Below are 24994 nucleotides of genomic sequence, written 5' to 3' on the forward strand. Positions count from 1 at the left end.
CTAAGACTTTTCTTGCAGTCCTTTAAGGACCAAAGTGCCCCCTACTTGAGAAGCATGAGAAAGCTGCAAAATAGATTCAATCTCATAGTCGGGGACATATCTCCTAAATACCCGATCACTACCAAACTTCCAAAGATATGGATCATCCCAAACATAATGTTTGGCATCACTTTTGAGTTTATGAATTTGTGTCCTAGATGCACCTGTAGGAAAAACACCAGCAATAAGATAATTAACAATATCAACAAACGAAAGAGTAACCCCATGGAAAAGTAAAAGCTGCTCATCAAGAAAGTCATCCTGAATGGGAAAATGATCTTCGTCCCCCTTTATCCTGCTCAAATGATCAACCACCAAGTTCTCAGCTCCACTTTTATCTTTAATCTCCATATTAAACTCTTGGAGCAACAACATCCACCGAATAAATCTCGGTTTTGCTTCTGGATTCTTCAACAAGTATTTTAAGGTTGCATGGTCAGTAAAAACAACAACCCTGGAACCTAGCAAATATGATCTGAATTTATCAAGAGCAAAAGTAACAGCTAGAAGTTCTTGTAGCGGGGTATTTGTTACCTTTAGATTTAATTACTAAATCAAAAGTAAACCATACAATTCTAGTCTCCACCGCACTTCTATTTATCCAAAGGAAAGGTTAGAAAGCGAACAAAAACCGAGAAGTTTTATCAAATCAAAAACTAATAAAAATGTCAGAGATCTGGGTAAGGGGGTTGGTTATGCAATGGGAAGGTTTTAAGCACCCAAAACATCCTTAGTACTCTAAGGGAGCCCTTTTTACAAATGTTGTAAGGTAGGTTGGTATTTGTGAAAATATTTGTGCAAACATGATTGGGGAGATAAGAAAAGAATATACAATTTATTTACAATTTTGTGTTTGAATGGATAAACCAATTGCCTACGTACCATCTTAAAAAAGAGTAGGATCAAAACCTCGTAGTTCGGGGTAAAAATATCAAAAGAAGTTGGTGAATTGATTGGTCAAAAGCCTTAAGGTCTTTTGTTATCAAAGGGAGAAAACTCAACCTAAACCACAAATCCACCATGTGAGGAGAGCTTCAACATACTAGTGAGGGATCCACCCTATAATAAGTATGGAAGACTTATAGTCCAATCAGTAAGGACAAGATGAGGTTTACATCAACCACTATGATAACTCAAACCTAATAGCTAATGTTTATGAAAAGCTTTGGCAAAGATGGTTGTTGGAACCACAAAAAGAATTTGAAGTGAGTTGGATTTACCAATTAAAAGTATTCACAAAAGGGAGTCAAAGTTGACTTAAAATTCAATTCAAAATAAGTATTATGAAAAGAGTTTGAAAAATCAAAGGCATATGGCCTAGGTTTCTAGTTTTGAAAACAATGTTAGTGTTTGCACAAAAGTTTGGCTTGGGTTAGAGTGGAGAGAAGAAGAGAATGGCTAGATCCTAAACATGCAAAGATGAGGGAAGAGAAATAAAACCACTTGGAGTTCCCTTCTTGAGATCATAAAGACGATCCAAGTTGCTCCTTTCCTTTGGATTTAGCAAGCAATAAGCAATTAACTCAAGCAATCAAGCAAATATTCAATCAAGCTCCTAGGAATCTTCCAATTGGCTTTTGTATCTCTTATCTTGGATGTCCATGACAATGGCTCTTCTAATTGGCTCAAGTTTAGGATCCCTATCACACAAGAACACACAAATCAAAAAGTTCCACAATATAAATAAAAGAATGGACAAGAGTGAGTTTAGAATTAGGGGTCCTTTTCAATTCATCTTCAAGATTAAGCATTCTAAAGGCATGAGGCCTAGTTGCTCTTCAACATATATAGCATTCTAAAGGCATGAGGCCTAGTTGCTCTTGAAACTCCATTAGCATAGGTAAGGTCTTAAATCTAAGTCCTTTCTCCATTTGCATTGGGTTCACACAAACAAGACAAAACAAGCACAAGGCAATAGTATATACACAATAATGTGCTCAAGTGAGCAAAAGGCAAATTGCATTAACATAAACATGAGCTCAAGTGAGCAAAGGACAAAGACAAATGAATTAATGAGCAAGAAATTAAATTGCATTAAAGTAAATTGCAAGAATTAAATGCTTGAATTAAAAATTAGTAATCAGTAGTTAGTGTTAGTGTGTCATAAGGCAATTTAGCGCTATGTTAAGCAATCGTAAGTGGACTAATGTAGTAGTCACACCTATCTGAGACCGATCAATAAAACTATAGGCAAACCAACACAAGTTAGAGACCATGACTAGTAAGCCAAGATCCTACAACTTGCCATGCCAAAAGAAAAGAAGAATGATCTTGTATGGATTTAGGTTTTTTACTTGACCAAGAAGCAACCTATCTCTAATGCAAAGCAATTCACTTGATCTTTGATCAAGATGAATTTGATTTGGATCAAAGAAGGTTAAGCCCCTCATATATCAAGACTAACCACCAATCATTAACTCATTGATCAAAAAAGAAAAAGAAGAAAAAGAAGAAGAAGAAATGGAATGTACATAATTGAAATTCAAATGACATAAGTAAAACACATTGACCAAATATGAATGGAATCAACATCAATCAATGGTAAACAGAAGTGAGATGAAGCTTAGAAGTCAAGAAACAATAAAAATATTTTTCGTATTTTTTGGAATTAAAATAATACTTGAATTAAAATAAACAAATAAGGGTCAAACTTCAAATTCAATTCAAATCAACTTGGAAAAGTCCAATTGGATCATCATAAGTTCAACATGGTCAAACAAGGTTTGACAAAAAAATTCATCATTTTTTGAAAACAGAAACTAATTTTAAACAATTAAAAAATGAAGAAAAATAACATAATTGAACTAAAATCTCAAATAAATCTCAAATCAATTAAGAAATTGATGAGAATATTTTTCATAGATTCATCATCATTCAAAGATGTTAAGAAAATATTTTTGCATTTTTTGAATATTGAAAAGCATTTTAGATGAATTAAAAACAACCAGAAAAGAAATAATTCACAAAAAATATTAAATGGAATCACAAAAAAATATTAAAAATCATTTTTAGAAACTAGAAATTAAGAGCAAAATTATGCAATTGGTCCCATATTTTTATGATTAAAAATGAAGAAGTTATGAATTTTTAAAAATAATTGGAATAAAAGAAAATAAAATGGAATTTCAGAAATTACGAAAAAACAAGGAGCGTCTGATCCTGATTCATTAAATGACGTGGATCATCACAAGGCTGATAAGCGCGCGCTCATGGTGTACTTGGGTCAACAGCAACACATGAAGCATTAAATGAAGTCAATACAATGCGTGGCCAAGATTAGATCCCCAGATCCATATCCAAGGGCTAGGAACTCGTCCACGTGGGGACGGTGGTGAAAACCATCGTCTTCTCCGGCGAGACTCACAGTTCCGGCCAAAATTTGTAGGTTTCAAAACCTTCATTAAAATGCACGATCTATATATCTTTAGAAAGCTGGGGTGATGTACATCACCCCTGTACCCTTGGTTTCCACTCAAGATCTCTATAGAGAGAGAAATCTGAGATGGAAATTTATGGTGTTCAAACTGAACTTACTCAATTCATGAAATTAAAAGCTCAAATCAATTGCCTCTCACATGAGGACTTCAGAGGTACTAAGCAATGCAAGAAATGATCAATATCCAAGGAGTTTTGAATGAAAACAGTTTGAACAACAACCTTTGAAGTGCAGCTTTCAATGGCACGATCCACTCCAACTCTTTGATGCAACTTGTTCTTGAGATAGCAAGGAAGCAAGGTTCAGGAATTGAAGTTCAAAGATCAACCAATGAAGTTGAAAATTGAACTTGAAAATTGAAAGAGAAAACTCAAAATTCCTTTTAATGGAGGTTGGGATTTCACTTCTGCAGAATATCAGGCGCCTTTAGGTTGGATTTTGAAGTGAATGCAGCCTTTTATTTATAGCCAAGCATGATGCAAGCAATGAAATACTCATGTGCATGTGAAGTTGGGTCCTCCATGCATGGGCCTGCACAGGCGCATGGGAGGCCCAAATGCAAGCTGAGATGAGTGTGAGATGATTTGGACGTGCAACCTGCAATGTGTAACACCCTTCTAAAATACCCCAAATTATTATAATTAAAATAACAATATATTCATCAGAGTAATTATGCCCCGAAGGGTGTCACACAATCATTTAACAAAATTATCAAGCATCCTGTCATGCTCATTTATTTAAATCAAAATAAGGTTCTTTTGCATAATTCGCAGCGGAATAATTCAACATCAATGTAAAACATGTAACACAATACATGTAAATCATTCAACAACCAATATCAATTTAATTAAAACATCCCCTCCCGATGTTACATCTATCAGAGCATGACCCATAAGAACTACTCTAGACTCCAAGCATTAGCTTCTACTCAACTCATTTCTCGTTACCTGAAAAATAGGCGTAAGGGTGAGTTCCTCAATCAATATAATAAGCATTATAGAACAACATGTAATGCCAAGTAATTAACACATTAATTCACCCTAATCAGACTACGCATTCAGCAACAGCAATATCCATTCAAGCATCATATTCAACGGTAAAATCTCAATCACATTCAACATTAACAGCACAACATACAACACACATATAATACTGGAATACATCCATTCATATTATATGCCATACATTCATTATGCAATGAGACTCTATGCATGCGGTACCGACTATTAGTGAACATATAGTTCAACCTCACCGTCCAAATCCAGGCACGGCTACCAAGCTCACTAGTCCCACTCAATTGAGACATAGTGACTCACTCACTAATTCCTCACCATGGGAATTAGCTACCACCCCAAATGGGCCATGAAATGCACGCTACTCACCTAGCATGCAAACAATCAACAACAGTCCAAAAATGACTAAACTCACTAATTCCTCACCATGGGAATTAGCTACCACCCGAAGGCCACAATATGCATGCTAATCACCTAGCAATGCAACATCAACAATAATCAAGAATAGACACATGCTCACACTCTAAGCCATAATACAGTCTATTCACAAATGTATACATTCACATCATCATGTATACCATCACACATCATCAACATAATTAATCACAAAAGCATATCATATCATGCCACAAAAGCAAACACAGTATTAGCACACTCTACTAATACCTATGCCACTCAAAACAACGGGAAATGATCCCTATCACATCATATCTCAGCTAAGTCGCATCACTCAGCCTAAACAACCAAAAACTGCACAACAGTAGCACAGCAAAAACACAATTCTGCCCATACGCGTATTGCCTCTGCCATACGCGTATTGCCCAAACTTGGCCAAACTCATACGCGTAATGCCCACTCTCATACGCGTATTGCGCGTTCCCTCGCCCAACTCATACGCGTATCACCTGTCTCATACGCGTATGCTACGCGTATCAATCTCCTATTACGCGTACCAACAGAGACCAATTCACGTTCAAATTGTCATCTTTCTCACCCATACGCGTAAGGCTTCCCCTCATACGCGTACCAACATCTCATACGCGTATTGCCTAGTGCCATACGCGTATGACCAGAAACCAGAGCTCACAGATCTGCAATGGCTTTCTCTGCTACGAGATCCACCCAATTCAACCTTCTACAGTCCAAATTTTACACACAATTCATTCCTATCATCTATCACTAATCATACACTTTCGATTTTCACAATTTGCTAACCTTTCCATCTCAAATTCCTACGAATTTCGTCAATTATAATCAAATTTTCGTTCATCCCAAAAGTTTCACAATTCAGCATATATCATCCAATCAGAGGTAAAACAAATGGTCTATTACTACCCAGTACATATCATCCCATAATACCCGTTAATTGATGATAAACCCCCCTTACCTGAGTTAATCCGGCAGCTTCCGAGCTCCAAGCTTCTCCTTCCTTCAACCTTCGTTCTCTGGCTTTTTGCCCTTTCTGCCTCTTTTCCTTTTTCACGTGAAAATAACCTTTTTACCAAAAATGGGATTTTTCTAAATTCCAACTTATATATTTTCCAAAATAATAATAATAATCCAAATTCCAATTATTTAATTAAATTAATAAATAAAATATTAATTTAAATTAAATAAGTGTCTTATTTTTATTGGGGTGTTACAACTCTCCCCCACTAAAAGAGTTTTCGTCCTCGAAAACATACCTCAATCGAACAACTCCGGATAAGATTCTTTCATCTGGCTCTCCAGTTCCCAAGTCACATTGCCACCTGCTGGCCCCCCCCAAGCTACCTTCACCAAGGCAATCTCTTTACTCCGCAACTGCTTCAACTCTCGATCCTCGATCCTCATAGGTGATGTCTCAACAGTCAGGTTATCTCTCACCTGTACATCATCTATTTGGACAACATGCGACGGGTCATGAATGTATCTCCTCAACTGAGACACATGGAAAACATCATGCAAATTCGCAAGCGACGGCGGTAAAGCGATACGATAGGCTACCTCTCCTATCCTTTCTAAAATCTGATAGGGACCAATAAATCGAGGTGTCAACTTCTTCGACTTCAAAGCTCGACCAACACCAGTTACCGGAGTAACACGAAGAAACACATGATCTCTCTCTTGGAACTCAAGTGACTTCCTCCTCTTGTCATGATAACTCTTCTGACGACTCTGAGCAATTCTCATCTTCTCCTGAATCATCTTAATCTTTTCCGTAGTTTGTTGAACAATCTCCGGTCCAACCACAGCACTCTCACCGGACTCATACCAACATAAAGGTGTCTGACATCTCCTACCATACAAAGCTTCAAACGGTGCCATACCAATACTCGAATGAAAACTATTGTTGTAGGTGAACTCAATCAAAGGCAAATAACAATCCCAAGCACCTCCTTTTTCCAAAACACAAGCTCTCAAAAGATCTTCTAATGACTGAATCGTCCTCTCAGTCTGACCATCAGTCTGCGGATGATATGCAGAACTCAACCTCAGCTTAGTTCCCAAAGCCCTCTGCAAACCTTCCCAGAACTTCGATGTAAATCTAGGATCTCTGTCCGAAACAATACTCGACGGAATACCATGCAAACTTACAATCTTCTCAATATACAACTCGGCTAGCCTCTCTAACGGATAATCCATTCTGATCGGAATGAAATGAGCCGACTTCGTCAATCTGTCAACAATCACCCAAATAGCCTCAAAATTCTTACTTGTCTTCGGCAAACCAGAAACAAAATCCATACTGATACTATCCCACTTCCACTCTGGAATAGCCAACGGTTGCATTAGCCCAGACGGCTTCTGATGCTCAATCTTTGACTTCTGACAAGTCAAACAGGAATAAACAAAACTCGCAATTTCTCTCTTCATTCCTGGCCACCAAAATAATCTTTTCAAATCATGATACATCTTCGTAGCTCCAGGATGAATACTCAAACCACTACGATGTCCTTCTTCAAGAATACTCTTCTTAAGTCCTGTAACATCTGGAATACACACCCGATTACCAAATCTCAAAACACCATTCTCATCAACTCGGAATTCACCACCCTGACCTTGATTCACTAAAGTCAACTTATCAACCAAAAGCATATCAGATTTCTGACCCTCTCTAATCTCATCCAGAATACTACTTGTTAACTTCAACATTCCCAATTTAACACTATTGTGGGTACTCTCACACACCAAACTCAAGTCTCTGAACTGCTCAATTAAATCCAATTCCTTAACCATTAACATAGACATATGCAATGATTTCCGACTCAATGCATCAGCCACCACGTTTGCTTTACCCGGATGGTAATTCAAACCAAAGTCATAATCCTTCAGAAATTCTAACCATCTTCTCTGTCTCATATTCAGCTCTCTCTGATCAAACAAATACTTCAAACTTTTATGGTCACTGAAAACTTCAAATCTTGATCCATACAAATAATGCCTCCACAACTTCAGAACAAATACCACAGCTGCCAACTCTAAATCATGTGTCGGATAGTTCCTCTCATGAACCCTTAGCTGTCTCGAAGCATAAGCTATAACCTGCTTATTCTGCATCAACACGCCACCCAAACCCAACAAGGAAGCATCACAGTAAACCTCAAATGGTTCCGACGAACTCGGTAATATCAGAATAGGAGCAGTAGTCAACCTTCTCTTTAACTCTTGGAAACCTTCTTCACATTTGAGTCCCAAACAAACGCTTGCCCCTTTCTGGTCAACATTGTCAACGGTAACGCCAACTTGGAAAATCCCTCAATGAATTTTCTATAATAACCTGCAAGTCCAAGAAAACTCTTTATCTCAGAAACTGACTTCGGAGCTTCCCACTTAGATACCGCTTCTATCTTAGAAGGGTCAACAGCAACACCACCTCTTGAAATCACATGACCAAGGAAACTGACCTCTTCCAACCAAAATTCACACTTTGACAGTTTAGCAAATAACTTCTTTTCTCGTAAAACTCCTAAAACCACTCTCAAATGCTCAACATGCTCTTCTTCAGATTTCGAATACACCAAAATGTCATCAATAAACACCACCACAAACTGATCTAGGTACGGATGGAAAATCCTATTCATATACTCCATAAATACTCCAGGCGCATTAGTCACACCGAAAGGCATTACAGAATACTCATAATGTCCATACCTTGTTCTGAAAGCAGTCTTCTGAATATCCTCAGTTTTCACACGTATCTGATGATACCCAGACCTCAAATCTATCTTGCTGAACACACTAGCACCAACCAATTGATCCATCAAATCATCAATCCTCGGTAAAGGATACCGATTCTTGATCGTCACTTTATTCAATTGCCTGTAGTCCACACACAACCTCATAGTACCTTCTTTCTTTTTAACCAGCAACACTGGTGCACCCCAAGGTGACACACTCGGGCGAATAAATTTCTTATCCAACAAATCTTCCAACTGACTCTTCAATTCAGCTAGCTCAACAGCAGACATACGGTAAGGAGCCATCGATATCGGTCTAGTACCAGGTACCAAATCAATCGAGAACTCAACTTCACGCTCTGGCGGCAATTCATTCACTTCTTCCGGAAACACATCAGGAAAATCACACACCACAGCGAGATTGCCAATCACCAGTTTATCTTTAGCCTCCAAAGTTGCTAACAGCATAAACAACTCTGCCCCATCTGCCACTTCCTCATTCACCTGCCTGGCTGATAGAAACAAACTCTTGCCTTCCTCAATCTCAGGAAAGATCACAGTCTTATCAAAACAGTTGAGGGAAACTCGGTTAAACACCAACCAGTTCATACCCAAGATAACATCAATCTGCACTAATGGAAGACACACAAGGTCTATCCCAAAGTTCCTACCAAAAATACTCAAAGGGCAACTTAAACAAATTGAAGTAGTAGTCACTGAACCCTTCGCAGGAGTGTCAATCACCATACTACCAAACATCTCAGATATTTCTAACTTAAGTTTCACAGCACAATCCAAAGATATAAAGGAATGAGTAGCACCGGTGTCAATAATAGCTACAAGAGGAAAGCCCTTAATATAACACGTACCTCGGATCAAACGCTCATCTGCAAAAGTCTCAGAACCTGATAAAGCAAAAACCTTGCCTCCCGACTGATTCTCTTTCTTTGGCTTAGGACACTGTGGACTGATATGGCCCACCTCTCCACAGTTGAAGCAAGTCACAGTCTTCAACCGGCAATCTGCAGCCAAATGACCACCTTTTCCACATTTGAAACACTTCTTCTCATTACTGGTGCACTCATGGATACGATGTCCAGCCTGACCACACCTGTAACACTTAACAGGAGCACTAGAGTCTCCCCCACTAGGCCTCTTCATCCCACTCTGTCTCTGGAAACCTTTGCCAGCTGCATACGGTTTCCCACGATCAATCTGATTCTTACCTTTCCTATCAACCCTTTGCTGATAGCTCTCTGCTCTAGCCTTGGAATCCTGTTCGAAAATCCTGCAACAGTCAACCAAATCAGAAAACACTCTAATCCTCTGATATCCAATCGCCTGCTTGATTTCGGGACGCAACCCGTTCTCAAACTTCACACACTTTGAAAATTCCCCAGCAGCCTCAGCATAGGGAGTATAATACTTCGACAGCTCTGTGAACTTAGCAGCATACTCCGTAACAGACCTGTTACCCTGCTTCAATTCCAAGAACTCTATCTCCTTCTTTCCTCTGACATCCTCTGGAAAGTACTTCCTCAGAAATCTCTCTCTGAACACTGCCCAAGTAATCTCAGCATTCCCAGCAGTTTCCAACTCAGTGCGGGTAGCAACCCACCAATCATCAGCTTCTTCTGACAGCATATGTGTACCGAACCTGACCTTCTGGTTATCAGCACACTCAGTTACTCTGAAAATCCTTTCTATCTCCTTCAACCACTTCTGGGCACCATCTGGATCGTATGCTCCCTTGAACATTGGAGGATTGTTCTTCTGGAACTCACTCAACTGACGAGCAGCTCCCATTCCCACAACATTCGGATTTCCTCCAAGTACACCAGCCAGCATACCCAGAGCCTCAGCAATTGCAGCATCATCTCTACCTCTTCCAGCCATCTCTATTCTGAAAACCCAAACAAGCTAAACAATAAGTACTGATAGGGTTAAACAACACCTATCCCGTACAGGGGAAACAGAATAACTACGACTCGACACGACCGACTATGCTCTGATACCACTAATGTAACACCCTTCTAAAATACCCCAAATTATTATAATTAAAATAACAATATATTCATCAGAGTAATTATGCCCCGAAGGGTGTCACACAATCATTTAACAAAATTATCAAGCATCCTGTCATGCTCATTTATTTAAATCAAAATAAGGTTCTTTTGCATAATTCGCAGCGGAATAATTCAACATCAATGTAAAACATGTAACACAATACATGTAAATCATTCAACAACCAATATCAATTTAATTAAAACATCCCCTCCCGATGTTACATCTATCAGAGCATGACCCATAAGAACTACTCTAGACTCCAAGCATTAGCTTCTACTCAACTCATTTCTCGTTACCTGAAAAATAGGCGTAAGGGTGAGTTCCTCAATCAATATAATAAGCATTATAGAACAACATGTAATGCCAAGTAATTAACACATTAATTCACCCTAATCAGACTACGCATTCAGCAACAGCAATATCCATTCAAGCATCATATTCAACGGTAAAATCTCAATCACATTCAACATTAACAGCACAACATACAACACACATATAATACTGGAATACATCCATTCATATTATATGCCATACATTCATTATGCAATGAGACTCTATGCATGCGGTACCGACTATTAGTGAACATATAGTTCAACCTCACCGTCCAAATCCAGGCACGGCTACCAAGCTCACTAGTCCCACTCAATTGAGACATAGTGACTCACTCACTAATTCCTCACCATGGGAATTAGCTACCACCCCAAATGGGCCATGAAATGCACGCTACTCACCTAGCATGCAAACAATCAACAACAGTCCAAAAATGACTAAACTCACTAATTCCTCACCATGGGAATTAGCTACCACCCGAAGGCCACAATATGCATGCTAATCACCTAGCAATGCAACATCAACAATAATCAAGAATAGACACATGCTCACACTCTAAGCCATAATACAGTCTATTCACAAATGTATACATTCACATCATCATGTATACCATCACACATCATCAACATAATTAATCACAAAAGCATATCATATCATGCCACAAAAGCAAACACAGTATTAGCACACTCTACTAATACCTATGCCACTCAAAACAACGGGAAATGATCCCTATCACATCATATCTCAGCTAAGTCGCATCACTCAGCCTAAACAACCAAAAATTGCACAACAGTAGCACAGCAAAAACACAATTCTGCCCATACGCGTATTGCCTCTGCCATACGCGTATTGCCCAAACTTGGCCAAACTCATACGCGTAATGCCCACTCTCATACGCGTATTGCGCGTTCCCTCGCCCAACTCATACGCGTATCACCTGTCTCATACGCGTATGCTACGCGTATCAATCTCCTATTACGCGTACCAACAGAGACCAATTCACGTTCAAATTGTCATCTTTCTCACCCATACGCGTAAGGCTTCCCCTCATACGCGTACCAACATCTCATACGCGTATTGCCTAGTGCCATACGCGTATGACCAGAAACCAGAGCTCACAGATCTGCAATGGCTTTCTCTGCTACGAGATCCACCCAATTCAACCTTCTACAGTCCAAATTTTACACACAATTCATTCCTATCATCTATCACTAATCATACACTTTCGATTTTCACAATTTGCTAACCTTTCCATCTCAAATTCCTACGAATTTCGTCAATTATAATCAAATTTTCGTTCATCCCAAAAGTTTCACAATTCAGCATATATCATCCAATCAGAGGTAAAACAAATGGTCTATTACTACCCAGTACATATCATCCCATAATACCCGTTAATTGATGATAAACCCCCCTTACCTGAGTTAATCCGGCAGCTTCCGAGCTCCAAGCTTCTCCTTCCTTCAACCTTCGTTCTCTGGCTTTTTGCCCTTTCTGCCTCTTTTCCTTTTTCACGTGAAAATAACCTTTTTACCAAAAATGGGATTTTTCTAAATTCCAACTTATATATTTTCCAAAATAATAATAATAATCCAAATTCCAATTATTTAATTAAATTAATAAATAAAATATTAATTTAAATTAAATAAGTGTCTTATTTTTATTGGGGTGTTACACAATGTATTAGCTTGTGCACAAAGATTCAACATGGTTTCCATAAATGAACACAAACCTTCACCTCTTCGAAAATACCATTTTCCAAATTAAAACATAGGCATGTGGGTAATGGTTGGAAAGGTCTTGATATAGGGAATAAATGTTATGTTGAACAAAAATCCATTTGAAGTTGGGAAAATATTGAAAACTGGCCATGAAGTTCAAGGTACAAAACATGTATATGGAAATTTTGCCAAAATGGACCAACTTCAAGCCCTTCTGTTTCAATGATGCAAGCCTCAAATAACAAAACCTCCAACATAAAAGTTGTATATCTTTTCAAGAAAAACAATTTAGAATTAAATTTTGCATCATTTGGATTTTTGATGAGAAAGTTATGGGCACTTGAAGTTTTGGACTTTTTCACATTTCAATGACTTTGGTCCAAAGTGACCTATAATGTTTTGTATTATCATATGTATTTATTTTAGGATTATGAAATTTTGTCCAACATAACAATTGAAGTCTACATCTTAAAATTTCCAATGCATTTGGTCCCACCTCCAAATCATAGAAAATGAGTGAGTTAGGTCCTTGGTAAGTTGACCTAAAATTAGGGTTTCAGTCAAAATGACCTATAATATTTTTAAATGAATGATGACCTTCAAAGCTTCAAATCAATTTTTAATGAACATGAGAGTTGTTCATATGGTCCTTAAGAACATTTTTTCTCTTGGGGTTATCTTCATTTGACAAACACGTTAAAAGTTAGGTCTCAGTGGATTTCAAAATGGTCAGATGAATTGACTGATCAACTTCTCAAGTCCAAACTTCAAATTTTGATGAATAAAGGATTGAGGACACTCACATGAGCTCAAATATGCATAAAATGATGATTTAAATAACTTCCCTTGATTGTATTTGATCATAGGTTGAGGTTGCTTCATGAGCAAGGCATAGTCAATGCACAGTTAAATTAGGGTTTCCTTGGGACACAATCCTCAAGCCCTTTGGTTTATCTTGATCAAATTGAAAAACTGAGATACTTGGGAGGAATATATGATGATTGAGAGCTTTTTGAACCATTGTCATGCTTGCTTTCATCCTCATCTGGCCAATTCATTGAGCATAGGAGCCTCCTAGGAGCCTTGGATCACAAGATTGCTCAAGCTTCAAAACAAACAAAGTTAGTGACATATTTTTGTGCTTTTTGTTAGTAAACAAAATAGTAAAAACAATAATATAGAATTCAAGCATGCTTGGTGGTCTCAAACCAACTCACACAAGTCCCAACCCAAAGGCAAAGGAACCAAGATGCTATGATCCTTGAGGCAAATGCAAATGAGCAATGATATGATGCCATGAGGGATCTTAGGGTCAAAATTAGGGTCTTACAGTTCCTTTTGAGTGGTGGTGTAATTAGACTGTGTAGAATCTAAAGTCCTAGAAGCATAAAATATTGTTAGAACAAGATTTTGGGTCTACAATGTATCTCTAAGTTTTGATGATAACAAAGGATGAAACATTTTGGTACTCTAATGAATTTATCTAAGTGTGCAGGACTCTAACAGGAAATGAATCTGACGAAACAACATCTGACGTCGCCTTAGTCTAGAACAGCTGACTTAGAGTCAAAAGCATTCTTTTTGACTCTGAAGACAACGATGTCCACACTGAAGACTCTGATATTCTGCATATGAAGGATCCCACACATGATTACTCTGATGATCCTTACATCTGACGAAGGTCTAACTGAAGATTAATCAAGAACTTAAGCAGAGAAACTCATCTAGTAACTATCTGAAGAATATAAGATCTAAAAGAAGTATCTAGATTCTGCGCAATCTGATTCACACCTAACAGATCAACATCAAGACTTAACAACGAAGTATTCCAAATATGGTATGAATCTTTATATGGAGAAAATTGAATACTCTCCTAAACTGCTATGGAAAGGAGAATAAACTTAATTTCATTTAAGTCCCTTCATTGGCAAGATATCAGCATCAATGCTTCATCCAACATTATCATTTTCAAGCACTATAAAAAGGCCCAACTATCATCATACCAAATACGAAGCTATTATACAAGAATATTGCAAATCAAATTCAATCATTCACTAATTCTTGTTCTATATTTCACACGAGTTGTTGCTCTTAGTGTGAAATTCTATTGTTCTTACTATGTTCATATTGCTTACTTAGAAACACTAAACACCTTCTTGTAATTCTAAAATAGTTGTTGTATAATTCCTCAAGTGACTTGTGAAGTCTGTAGACTTGAGAGGGATAAGAGATCACTGTACTCTTAGACGTTTGTTGTAACCTTTCTAGATTATTGGATTAAGTCCTTATTGAATGCAAAATCACCTTGGCCGGGTGGACTGGAGTAGCTTTGAATTTCAAGCGAACCAGAATAAACTTCTATGTTGTTTGCTTTGATTTTTCGTGTGTGTGGCTGTAAGACCCCAATTTTCACCCTAAGATCCCTCATGGCATCATAACATTGCATTTGCATCTTGCCTCAAGGATCATAGCATCTTGGCCCCTAACCTTTGAGTGGGAACATCTGTGAGTTGGTTTGAGATCACCAAGCATGCTTGAATTGTATATTATTGCGTTTCTTACTTTGTTTACTAACCAAAAGCATAAAAAGATGTCATTAACATCTTTTGTTTTGTAGCCTAAGCAATCATAAGATCCAAGGCTTTTAGGAGACCCTATGCTCATTGATATGGCCATGTGAAGATGAAAGCAAGCATGATAATGGTTCACAAATCTCTCAATCATCATATATGCCTCCCAAGTATCTCAATTCATCATTTTGATCAAAGCAAACCAAAGGGCTTGAGGATTGTTTCCCAAGGAAACCCTAATTCATCTGTGCATCAACTATGCCTTGCTCATGAAGCAACCTCAACCCATGATCAAATACAATCAAGGGGAGTTCTTTCATTCATCATTTCATGCATATTTGAGCTTATTTGAGTGTCCTCAATCATCAATTCATCAAGATTTGAGGCATGGACTTGAGAAGTTGATAAGTCAATTCATCTGACTATTTTGAAGTGCACTGAGAAGTTGATAAGTCAATTCATCTGACTATTTTCAAGTGCCCATAACTTTCTCATCAAAAATTCAAATGATTCCATATTTGATTCCAAATTGATTGACTTGAAAATATCTACAACTTTTATGTTGAAGGATTTTTAATTTGAAGCGTGCATCATTGAAACAGAAGGGCTTGAAGTTTGCCCATTTTGGAAATTTTCACATACACATGTTTTGCACCTTGCACTTTATGATCAATTTTCATCAATTTCCCAATTCAAAATGAAGTTTTGTTCAACATAACAATTGATCCTCATGTCAAGAGCTTTCCAACCACTACCCATAAGGCTATGTTTTATTTTTGGAAATATCATTTTCGAAGAGGAGAAAGTTTTGGTACATTTTTGGAAACTAGTTGAAAACTCATTGCACAAGCTAATGGTATCATTTCTGCACGTCCATTCCATCTAAATGTGATATCAGCTTGCTATTCCAATTGGAATTGGGCCCTCCATGCGCCTGTACAGGCCCATGCATGGAGGCCCTCTCCATTCATGCACATGCATTGCTCATGTATACCTTTGCCAATTGCTATAAATAAGAGTGCAAGGCTTCATAATTTGATAACCTGAAGGCGCCTGTTATGCTGCACAACTCCCTCCATAGCCATACTTAAAGGAATTTTCACTTGCTTTTCAAAAATTCAGATCTGAATTTCAACTACATTGGTTGATTTTCAGACTCATAATTCCTTGACCTTGCTTCATCTTCATCTCTAGATCACGCTGCAACCAAAGGCTTTGGAGAATTATGCTCAACAGATCCACATTTCAGAGGTGGATATCCAAACTTTCCTTCTTCGAAACTCTTTGTTTATAGCTTGTTTCTTGCATTTATTGGGTTGGCCGAAGTCCTCTCATCAGAGGCAATTCATTTATGCTTTGAATTTTGAAATTCCATCAAGTTTCAGTTGAACACCATATTTTTCAACCTCTGATTTCTCTCTCCATGAAAGTCTAGAGTGAAAATAGATGGCACGGGGGTGATGTACATCACCCCAGCTTTCCATTGATGTGTAGATCGCCTGGTTTGGATGAGTGTGCCATGACTGTAATTCTCACCGGAGCTGTTGAGCTCGCCGGAGAAGACGGCGGTGCACACCACCGTCCCAGCTCCAGATCAAACCATGGCCGTTGGATTCATTTTCCAGATCTAATCTGGACCTTCCTTTGTTATGACTTATTTAATGGCCATGTGTATCTCATTGACTTAAGTGTTTGGTGGACGCGCGCATGTGAGCCGTCTGATGCGCCAGCTCAATTAATGAGCTTGAATCCAACGCCTCACGCTTTTCCTTATTTTTTATTTCTGATTTTAATTTCCATTTTATTTCTTTTATTCCATTTAATTTCAAAAAATCATATCTCATTCATTTTAATTCCAAAAAATGTGAGACCAATTGCATTATTTCTCTTTTAATTTCTAATTTCTAAAAATGATTTTTAATATTTTTTATGAATTTTCTCTTTTCTGATTGTTTTTAATTCATTTTAAATAGTTTTTTATATTCAAAAAATACAAAAATATTTTCTGAACCTCTTTGAATGGTGATGGATCTATGAAAAATATTCTCATCAATTTATTAATTGATTTGAGATTTATTTGAGATTTTAATTCAATTAGGTTATTTTTTATGCCTTTTAATTGATTAAAAATAGTTCCTGGTTTCTAAAAATGCTGAAATTTTTTGTCAAACTTTGTTTGACCTTATTGAACTTAGGATGATCCATTTGGACTTTTCAAAGTTGATTTGAAATGGATTTGAAGTTTGACCTTTAATTATTTATTTTAATTCAAGTATTATTTTAATTTCCAAAAATACCAAAAATATTTTATTTGTTTCTTGACTCCTAAGTTTCATTATGCTTCTGTTTACTAATGTTTGACCTTGATTCCATCTATCTTTGGTCAATGTATGTTGATTACTTCATTTGAATTTCCATTAATGTTCCTTCTTATTCAACTCCTTCTTCATCTTTTTCTTTTTTTTATCAATGAGTTAAAGATTGGTGGTTAGCCTTGATGAATGGGAGGTTTAACCTTCCTTGATTCAAATCTAATTATTTTGATCATAGATCAAGTGAATGGCTTTGCATTAAGGATAAGTTGCTATAATCAAGCAAAGAACCTAAATCAATACAAGATCATTTCTCATCTTCTTTTGGCATGGCAAGTTGTAGGAGCTTGATTCACTAATCAAGATCTCTAACTTGTGTTGTTGCCTATATTTTTATTGACCGACCTCAGATAGGTGTGACTACTACATTAGTCCACTTACGATTGCTTAACATAGCGCTAAATTGCCTTATGGCACACTAACTCTAACTATTGACCATTAACATTTAATTCTTACACTTTACATTTATGCAATTTAATATTCTTGTACATATTATTCATTTGCTTTTGCCCTTTGCTCATTTGAGCACATGTTTATGTTAATGTAATTTGCCTTTTGCTCACTTGAGCACATAATTGTGTATATACTATTGTGCTTGTGTTTTGTTTTGATTGTTGTGAACCAATTGCAAATGGACAAAAGGACTTAGACTTTAGGACATTCCCTATGCAAAAATGGAGTCAACGAGCAACTAGGCCTCATGCCTTTCGAGTGCTATAAAAGTCAAATAGCAACTAGGCCTCCTGCCTTTAGAATGCTTAATATTGAAGAGGAATTGAAAGGACCTATTCTCTAAACTCCCTCTTGTCCATTCTTTGTTTGCATTATAGAACTTTTTGATGTGTGTGTTCTTGTGCTAGGGATTCCAACTTGAGCCTAAGTGAAGAACCATTATCATGAGCTTCTAAAGTGAGAGATATAAGAGCCATTGGAGGATTCCTAAGAGCTTGCTTGATTGATTGATTGCTTGAGTATTTGCTTATTTGCTTGCTTATTCCAAAGGATGGGAGCTACTTGGATCATCACTATGATCTCAAGAAGGGAACTCCATTTATGGTCTTATTTCTTTTCCTTCATATCTTGTATGTTTAGGACTTAGCCATTCTTCTTCTTCCCTCCACTCTAACCCAAGCCAAAACTTTTGTGCAAACATTAACATTTGTTTTCAAACATTAGAAACCTAAGCATTATGCTTTTGATTTTCAAACTTCCTTTTCATAACACTTATTTTGAATTGAATCTTTAAGTCAACTTTGACCATATTTTGTAAATACTTTTCATTGGTAAATATAACTCATTTAAATGTTTTGTGGTTTCAATGGCCACTTTCTTATCAAAACTTTTCGTAACCATTAGCTATTAGGTTTGAGTTATCCTTGAGGTTGATATAATACTCACCTATATCCTTAGTGATGGACAATGAGTCTTCCATGCTTATTATAGGGTTAACCCCTCACTAGCATGTTGAAGCTATCCTCACATGGTGGATTTGTGGTTTTAGGTTGAGTTTTCTCCCTTGGATAACAAAAGACCTTAAGGCTTTTGGACCAATCAATTCACCAACTTCTTTTGAGATTTTTACCCCAAACTACGAGGTTTTGATCCTAATCTTTTTTAAGATGGTACGTAGGCAGTGGGTTTATCCATTCAAACACAAAATTGTAAATAACTTGTATATTCTTCTCTCATCTCCCCAATCATGTTTGCACAAATAATTTTCATAAATACCAACCTACCTTACAACAAATTGTGAAAAGGGCTCCCTAGGAGTACCTAGGATGTTTTGGGTGCTTAAAACCTTCCCATTGCATAACCAACCCCCTTACCCAGATCTCTGACATTTTTATTAGTTTTTGATTCGATAAAACTTCTCGGTTTTTGTTCGCTTTCTAACCTTTCCTTTGGATAAATAGAAGTGCGGTGGCGACTCGATTTGTATGATTTACTTTTGATTTAGTCAATAAATCTCAAGGTAACGAATACCCCGCTACAGTGGCGTCTACAAAAGTTTTTATTATCAGTGAAAACAATTCAAACCCCCAATTTCTTGTTTTTCTATACCTTCATATATAACATGGGCAACCTTGTCAACTCTTTGTGCAAGGACCTCCCCAACAGCGTAGTTAGAAGCATCACACATAATCTTGAAATGGAGGTCCAGTCAGAGGTCTGGATGATGGGAGCGGAGGTCAATGCTCTCTTCAAGAAGTCAAATGCTTTTTTGTAATTGTCATCGAAGTTGAAAGTGACGTCATTCTTCAACAAGTTTGACAGCGGAAGAGTTATCTTGTTGAAATCCTTTATGAAGCACCTGTACAAACCTGCATGACCAAGAAAAGAATGAATATCGTGAATGCAAGATGGATAAGACAGTGTAGAAATAACATCAACCTTAGCAGGGTCTAATGAAATTCCTTTTTCAGAAATCATGTGACCCAAGACAATTCCATATTCTACCATAAAATGGCATTTTTCATAATTTAAAACAAGGTCAGTTTCGATGCATCTCTCTAAAACTAAATTTAAACTATTCAAACATGCATCAAATGAAGAACCATAAACAGTGAAATCATCCATAAACACTTCCTTGCAATTTTCTATAAAATCAGCAAAAATGCTAATCATGCATCTCTGAAATGTGTTAGGAGCATTGCAAATACCAAAAGGCATCCTCTTGTAAGCAAATGTATCGAATGGGCACGTAAAAGTGGTCTTTTCTTGATCTTCTGGTGCAATATGAATCTGAAAGTAACCTGAAAAACCATCAAGAAAACAATAGTGTGATTTACCAGCTAGCCATTCAAGCATTTGGTCAATGAACGACAAAGGGAAGTGATCCTTTCTAGTAGCCTGATTCAATCTCTTGTAATCAATACAAACTCTCCAACTATTTTGAACTCTAGTGGGAGCAAGTTCATTTTTTTCATTTTTGACCATTGTGAGTCCAGATTTCTTAGGTACAACCTGGAAAGGGCTTACCCATTTACTGTCAGAGATAGGATAAATGATACCTACTTGCAATAGTTTGGTTACCTTTTTCCTCACAACATCGAGAATCAAAGGATTAAGCCTCCTTTGGGGATGCCTCACTGTTTTACAACCATCCTCAAGTAAAATCCTTTGCATACACATTGAAGGACTAATGCCTAGGATGTCAGCCAATGTCCACCCAATCGCCTTTTTATGCTTCCTCAAAACCTGCAAAAGCTTATTTTCTTGATCAAAATCAAGGTTAGAAGAAATTATAATCGGGAGTTTTTCATTACTCTTTAAATAAGCATATTTCATATTTCCAGGGAGTTGTTTCAGCTCTATGGAAGGTGGTTGCTCAATGGATGGGATGTTTGGGGCAGCCAGGATGTCTAGAGCTTCAACAGCATAAACAGCTTCATCGACAACTTCAAATGTAGGAAAAATGTTACCCAACAAGGCAGCATAAATCTCAGCACATACAACACATAGGTTAGTGTCAGTACAATCATCACATGAATAAACATCATCAAAACCAGATAGAGATGGGAAATCAAGTGAAAACAATTCAGAAAAAGTGTCATCAACCAACTCATAGATCAATTCAATATGAAAAACGGAATGCTCCTCCAAGGGATGTTTCATGGCATCGAAAATGTTAAACTTCGCGACAATGTCACCAAATTACATGAACATGGTTCCATTGTCAGCATCAATTTTTGTTTTCGCCATTTTCATGAAAGGTCTGCCTAAAATGATGGAATTTGGCTCAAGATAATATAACCAATCTTATGCAGCACCTTATAGCGAGAATGGAAATGCTCTAAGCTTGACATGATCTTCAGTAATTCCTTGAGGCCTCAATGGTGTAGAACACACAACTTGAAATTCTTTTAGATGCCTATGTGGATCCTCATCTGCAAGACCATTAAACCTTGGCAACAAGTGTATTAAACCAGATTTCAATTTGAAAGGTACATCAGCAACAGGATATTCAATACACAAAGCATTATAATCAACATCAAGGGCAACAAGTTCTCTCAGAGTTCTTTGGTCAACCATGTTAAACTCAATAGAAAAGAAAAAAAAATCAACAAACAATGAAAAAACACATAACTAATTCAGCAATGCAGCAACAAATAGGAAAATACCGATAATGTCCCTTTTAAGCAAAAACAATTTAAATACGAAAAAAACAATTAAAATAAAAGAAAGAAAAAAAAACAAAAACACGAAAATTAATCTAATAAAGTCAATTAAGAATTTTGAGAATTTTTTCGAAATTTTCTAAAACTACCAAAACAGAAATAAAATCATAAAAATAGAAAAATAAGGAATTTCGATTTTTTAGGGTGGCGTCCACTATTTAGCCTCTAAATAGAGGCTTTTGATCCTTGATTTTTTTCTAATGAATCTACAAAGAATTGGAATAATCTGAGACGATTTTCTTAAAAACAGATTTTTTTTAATGCTAAAACGTGAAAAGGCCAGAACGCAAGAACGCTAGGGCAAGAACGCTGAAACATAACACCTATGATTATAATAATTGTTAAAATCTACAAGAGTCCCCGGTAGCGGTGCCAATTTGTTCTGATGTCGCACACGGGTCAAAACGAGTAATTAAGAACGGTAATCTAGGGAAGTGACACTCGAGTATCGTATCACAAGGACTCTTGATAAATTAACCAAATAAAAAAACGAAATAGGAGATTTTGATTCGACTAAGAATAAGTGATTATAAAATATGATTATAAAAAGTGATTATGAAATAAGCTGACCTACTGGTTTGGTTTCCTAACTTATTATTGGTTAATATAATTTTCATGCCCTAAGCGGATTCTAATCCTCTTTCGATTACAGTAACAATAACAAGCGCATTGCTACTAATATATGATATGTGTTCCTAATTTATGAATTAAACAAACGAGTTAAGCACACATGAATTAAGCAAACGTGGTTATGGAACATATATCAATCGAAATTAATTAACACATATTCTATAGAACTTGAATAAAGCATACAAGACATATAACAAAATATTGAAAGGGAAAATACATTGGATTGAAAATTAGGAAACCTCAAAGTATCAGCGGAAATCGATTACAGCAGATCAACCTTGTGAACTTTAGTTCTCCATAAAATCTTCTAAGCAATATTGTATCATCTAAATTCAGAATAGGATTCCTATAGTTGTGAAAGACCTAATATAATAAAAGGGAAATTCGGGCCCTTATGGGATCCGACCCGAAAATTACAAAAATCGGCCCAAACTAACTATTTTAATTAAGTTTGGAACTTCAATGAATTATTCGATCCTTCTTCATTCTAAATCTACTTTTGACTTCAACATAAAACTTATAATTCTTTTTCTTAGCTTTCCAACGCATATTAGAACGCGTCAATTTGACTCATATAGCTCAAGTTATGATTTGCATAGTGACAAGGTATCAAATAACTATTTATGCTGAAAATAAAGTACGAAAATAAAATAAAGCAAAAAATAAACTTAAATATAAAAACAAACACAAATAGTAAAAATAATAGAATAAATTATAGAGTTTCCTAAGTAGAATAGTAGAAGAATGTGCATCAAAATGCACTAATCAGGTACCTCCCTATTTATAGGTTGAGATTGCTTACTCATCAAGCAATGTCCAACTAACCTAACTAACTCAGTTAAAACAAACAAATAAAGTTAAGTCAAAACTATGTCGAGATATGCTTCTTCAAATTTTCAATATTTCAAAATTCCGACAACTCTTTTTTTTTATCGAGCAACATACTTCGACACAAGGAATTACATTCTCAACATATCACTTAGTTCATTGTGTCTAAGTTATCTATATTCATCATAGATCTTAATTTCTTAAACACTTCGACCTGGACTCCTTTTGTCATGATGTCTACAATCTAATCTTTAATTCTGCAGTGTTCCAGTTTCAGCTTCTCTTTTGCTACTTGCTCTCGAAGATAATGGAACCTCATTTCGATGTGTTTCCTTCTTCCATATGCTATCGGGTTCTTCACCAGATTGATAGCATACATGTTATCAATCTTCATGGTAATTGCTCCATGATTCTTCGTTGTAATTTCTTTGACCAAATTGACCATCCATATTGCTTTACATGCACAAAGAGAAACAACTATGTATTCTTCTTCACACGACGACAATGTCACTATTGGTTATTTTCTCGAGTTCCAAGAAACTGGTGCACCACCTAACATGAACATATATCCATGTGTGGATTTTCTATCCTCTGCATCACTACACCAACTTGAGTCTATGTAATCTACTAGCTTTCATTATTTTCCTTCATCAGTTTTAGGAAACAAAATTCCATAATCGAGAGTTCCTTTCAGATACCTTAGTATCCTCTTTGTTGCTGCTAGATGTGATACCTTTGGCTTCTGCATGAATCTACCCATCATGCCCATATTGTATGCTAGATCATGCCTTGTGTGACAAAGGTATCTTAATGACCCAATAAATCTTCTGTATTATGTTGGGTCGATATCATCTTCCTTTAAGTCTTTCAATAATTGCAGTCTTTGTTCAGTAGCCATCAAAGTCGAATTGCAATCTTCCATCTCAAATCTTTTGAATATCTCACTTTCATATCTTCTTTCATGCATCATTAATCCTCTACTACTCTTGTATAATTCTATGCCAATGAAGTATGAAATGTTTCCCATATCACACATTTCGAACTACTAACTAAGATCACCTTTGAATTTTTCGATCTCTTTCTTGCAACTACCTGCTATCAACAAGTCATCAACATATAGACATGGTATAAGAAATTCATTATTGCTTCTTATTACATATACTTTATGCTCAGTTGTACACTTCATAGATTCCTTTTTCCCTTAAAAAGTTATATATCTTCTTATTCCAAGCTCTTGGATCTTGCTTAAAGGGTTTTATGCAACCTTTATACCTTGCTTTCTTCACCTTGTTTCACAAATCCAGCTGGTTGTACAACATAAACTTCTTCGTCTAAGGAGCCATTTAGGATTGCACATTTCATGTCCATCTGAAACATATTCCATTTCTTCATGTTTGTTAGACCAACCATCAACCTGATTATTTCGATCCTAGCAACAAGTGAAAAAACTTCGTCAAATTCAATTCCTTCTTTCTGAAGAAATTCTTTCGCCATAAGTCTTGTCTTGTGCCGAGTTACTTCTCCTTTGCAATTCAACTTCACCTTGTATACCCATTTCACATTGATCTCCTTCTTGCCTTGAGGCAATTCGATAAGTGACCAAGTCTTGTTGACTTCAATGGACTTCAGTTCCTCATTTATTGCTTTCAT

The 24994-nt window shown here is 36.6% G+C and overlaps 1 protein-coding gene across 1 annotated transcript; it reads right to left on the reverse strand.

Annotated features, from left to right (window-relative positions):
• LOC127131900 (uncharacterized) lies at window positions 1–24994 on the reverse strand. Its single transcript, XM_051060788.1, has 4 exons — window positions 24617–24994; window positions 20975–21149; window positions 20030–20923; window positions 1–500 (listed from the first exon to the last, which is right to left on the reverse strand). Exons 1-4 carry the CDS (start codon window positions 24992–24994, stop codon window positions 1–3), a joined length of 1947 nt encoding a protein of 648 aa, XP_050916745.1.

This window comes from Lathyrus oleraceus, chromosome 3 (assembly GCF_024323335.1).
Source record: "Lathyrus oleraceus cultivar Zhongwan6 chromosome 3, CAAS_Psat_ZW6_1.0, whole genome shotgun sequence".
NCBI classification, from domain to species: Eukaryota; Viridiplantae; Streptophyta; class Magnoliopsida; order Fabales; family Fabaceae; genus Lathyrus; species Lathyrus oleraceus.

Coding starts and splice junctions, on each gene's coding strand:
- LOC127131900 (XM_051060788.1), bottom strand. CDS start 24,994: ATGAAAGCAATAAATGAGGAACTGAAGTCCATTGAAGTCAACAAGACT. Junction 21,150..24,616: donor AACAAGGTGAAGAAAGCAAG/GTATAAAGGTTG, acceptor GTATGTGCTGAG/ATTTATGCTGCCTTGTTGGG. Junction 501..20,029: donor TTCTTTTCTTGGTCATGCAG/GTTTGTACAGGT, acceptor CATATTTGCTAG/GTTCCAGGGTTGTTGTTTTT.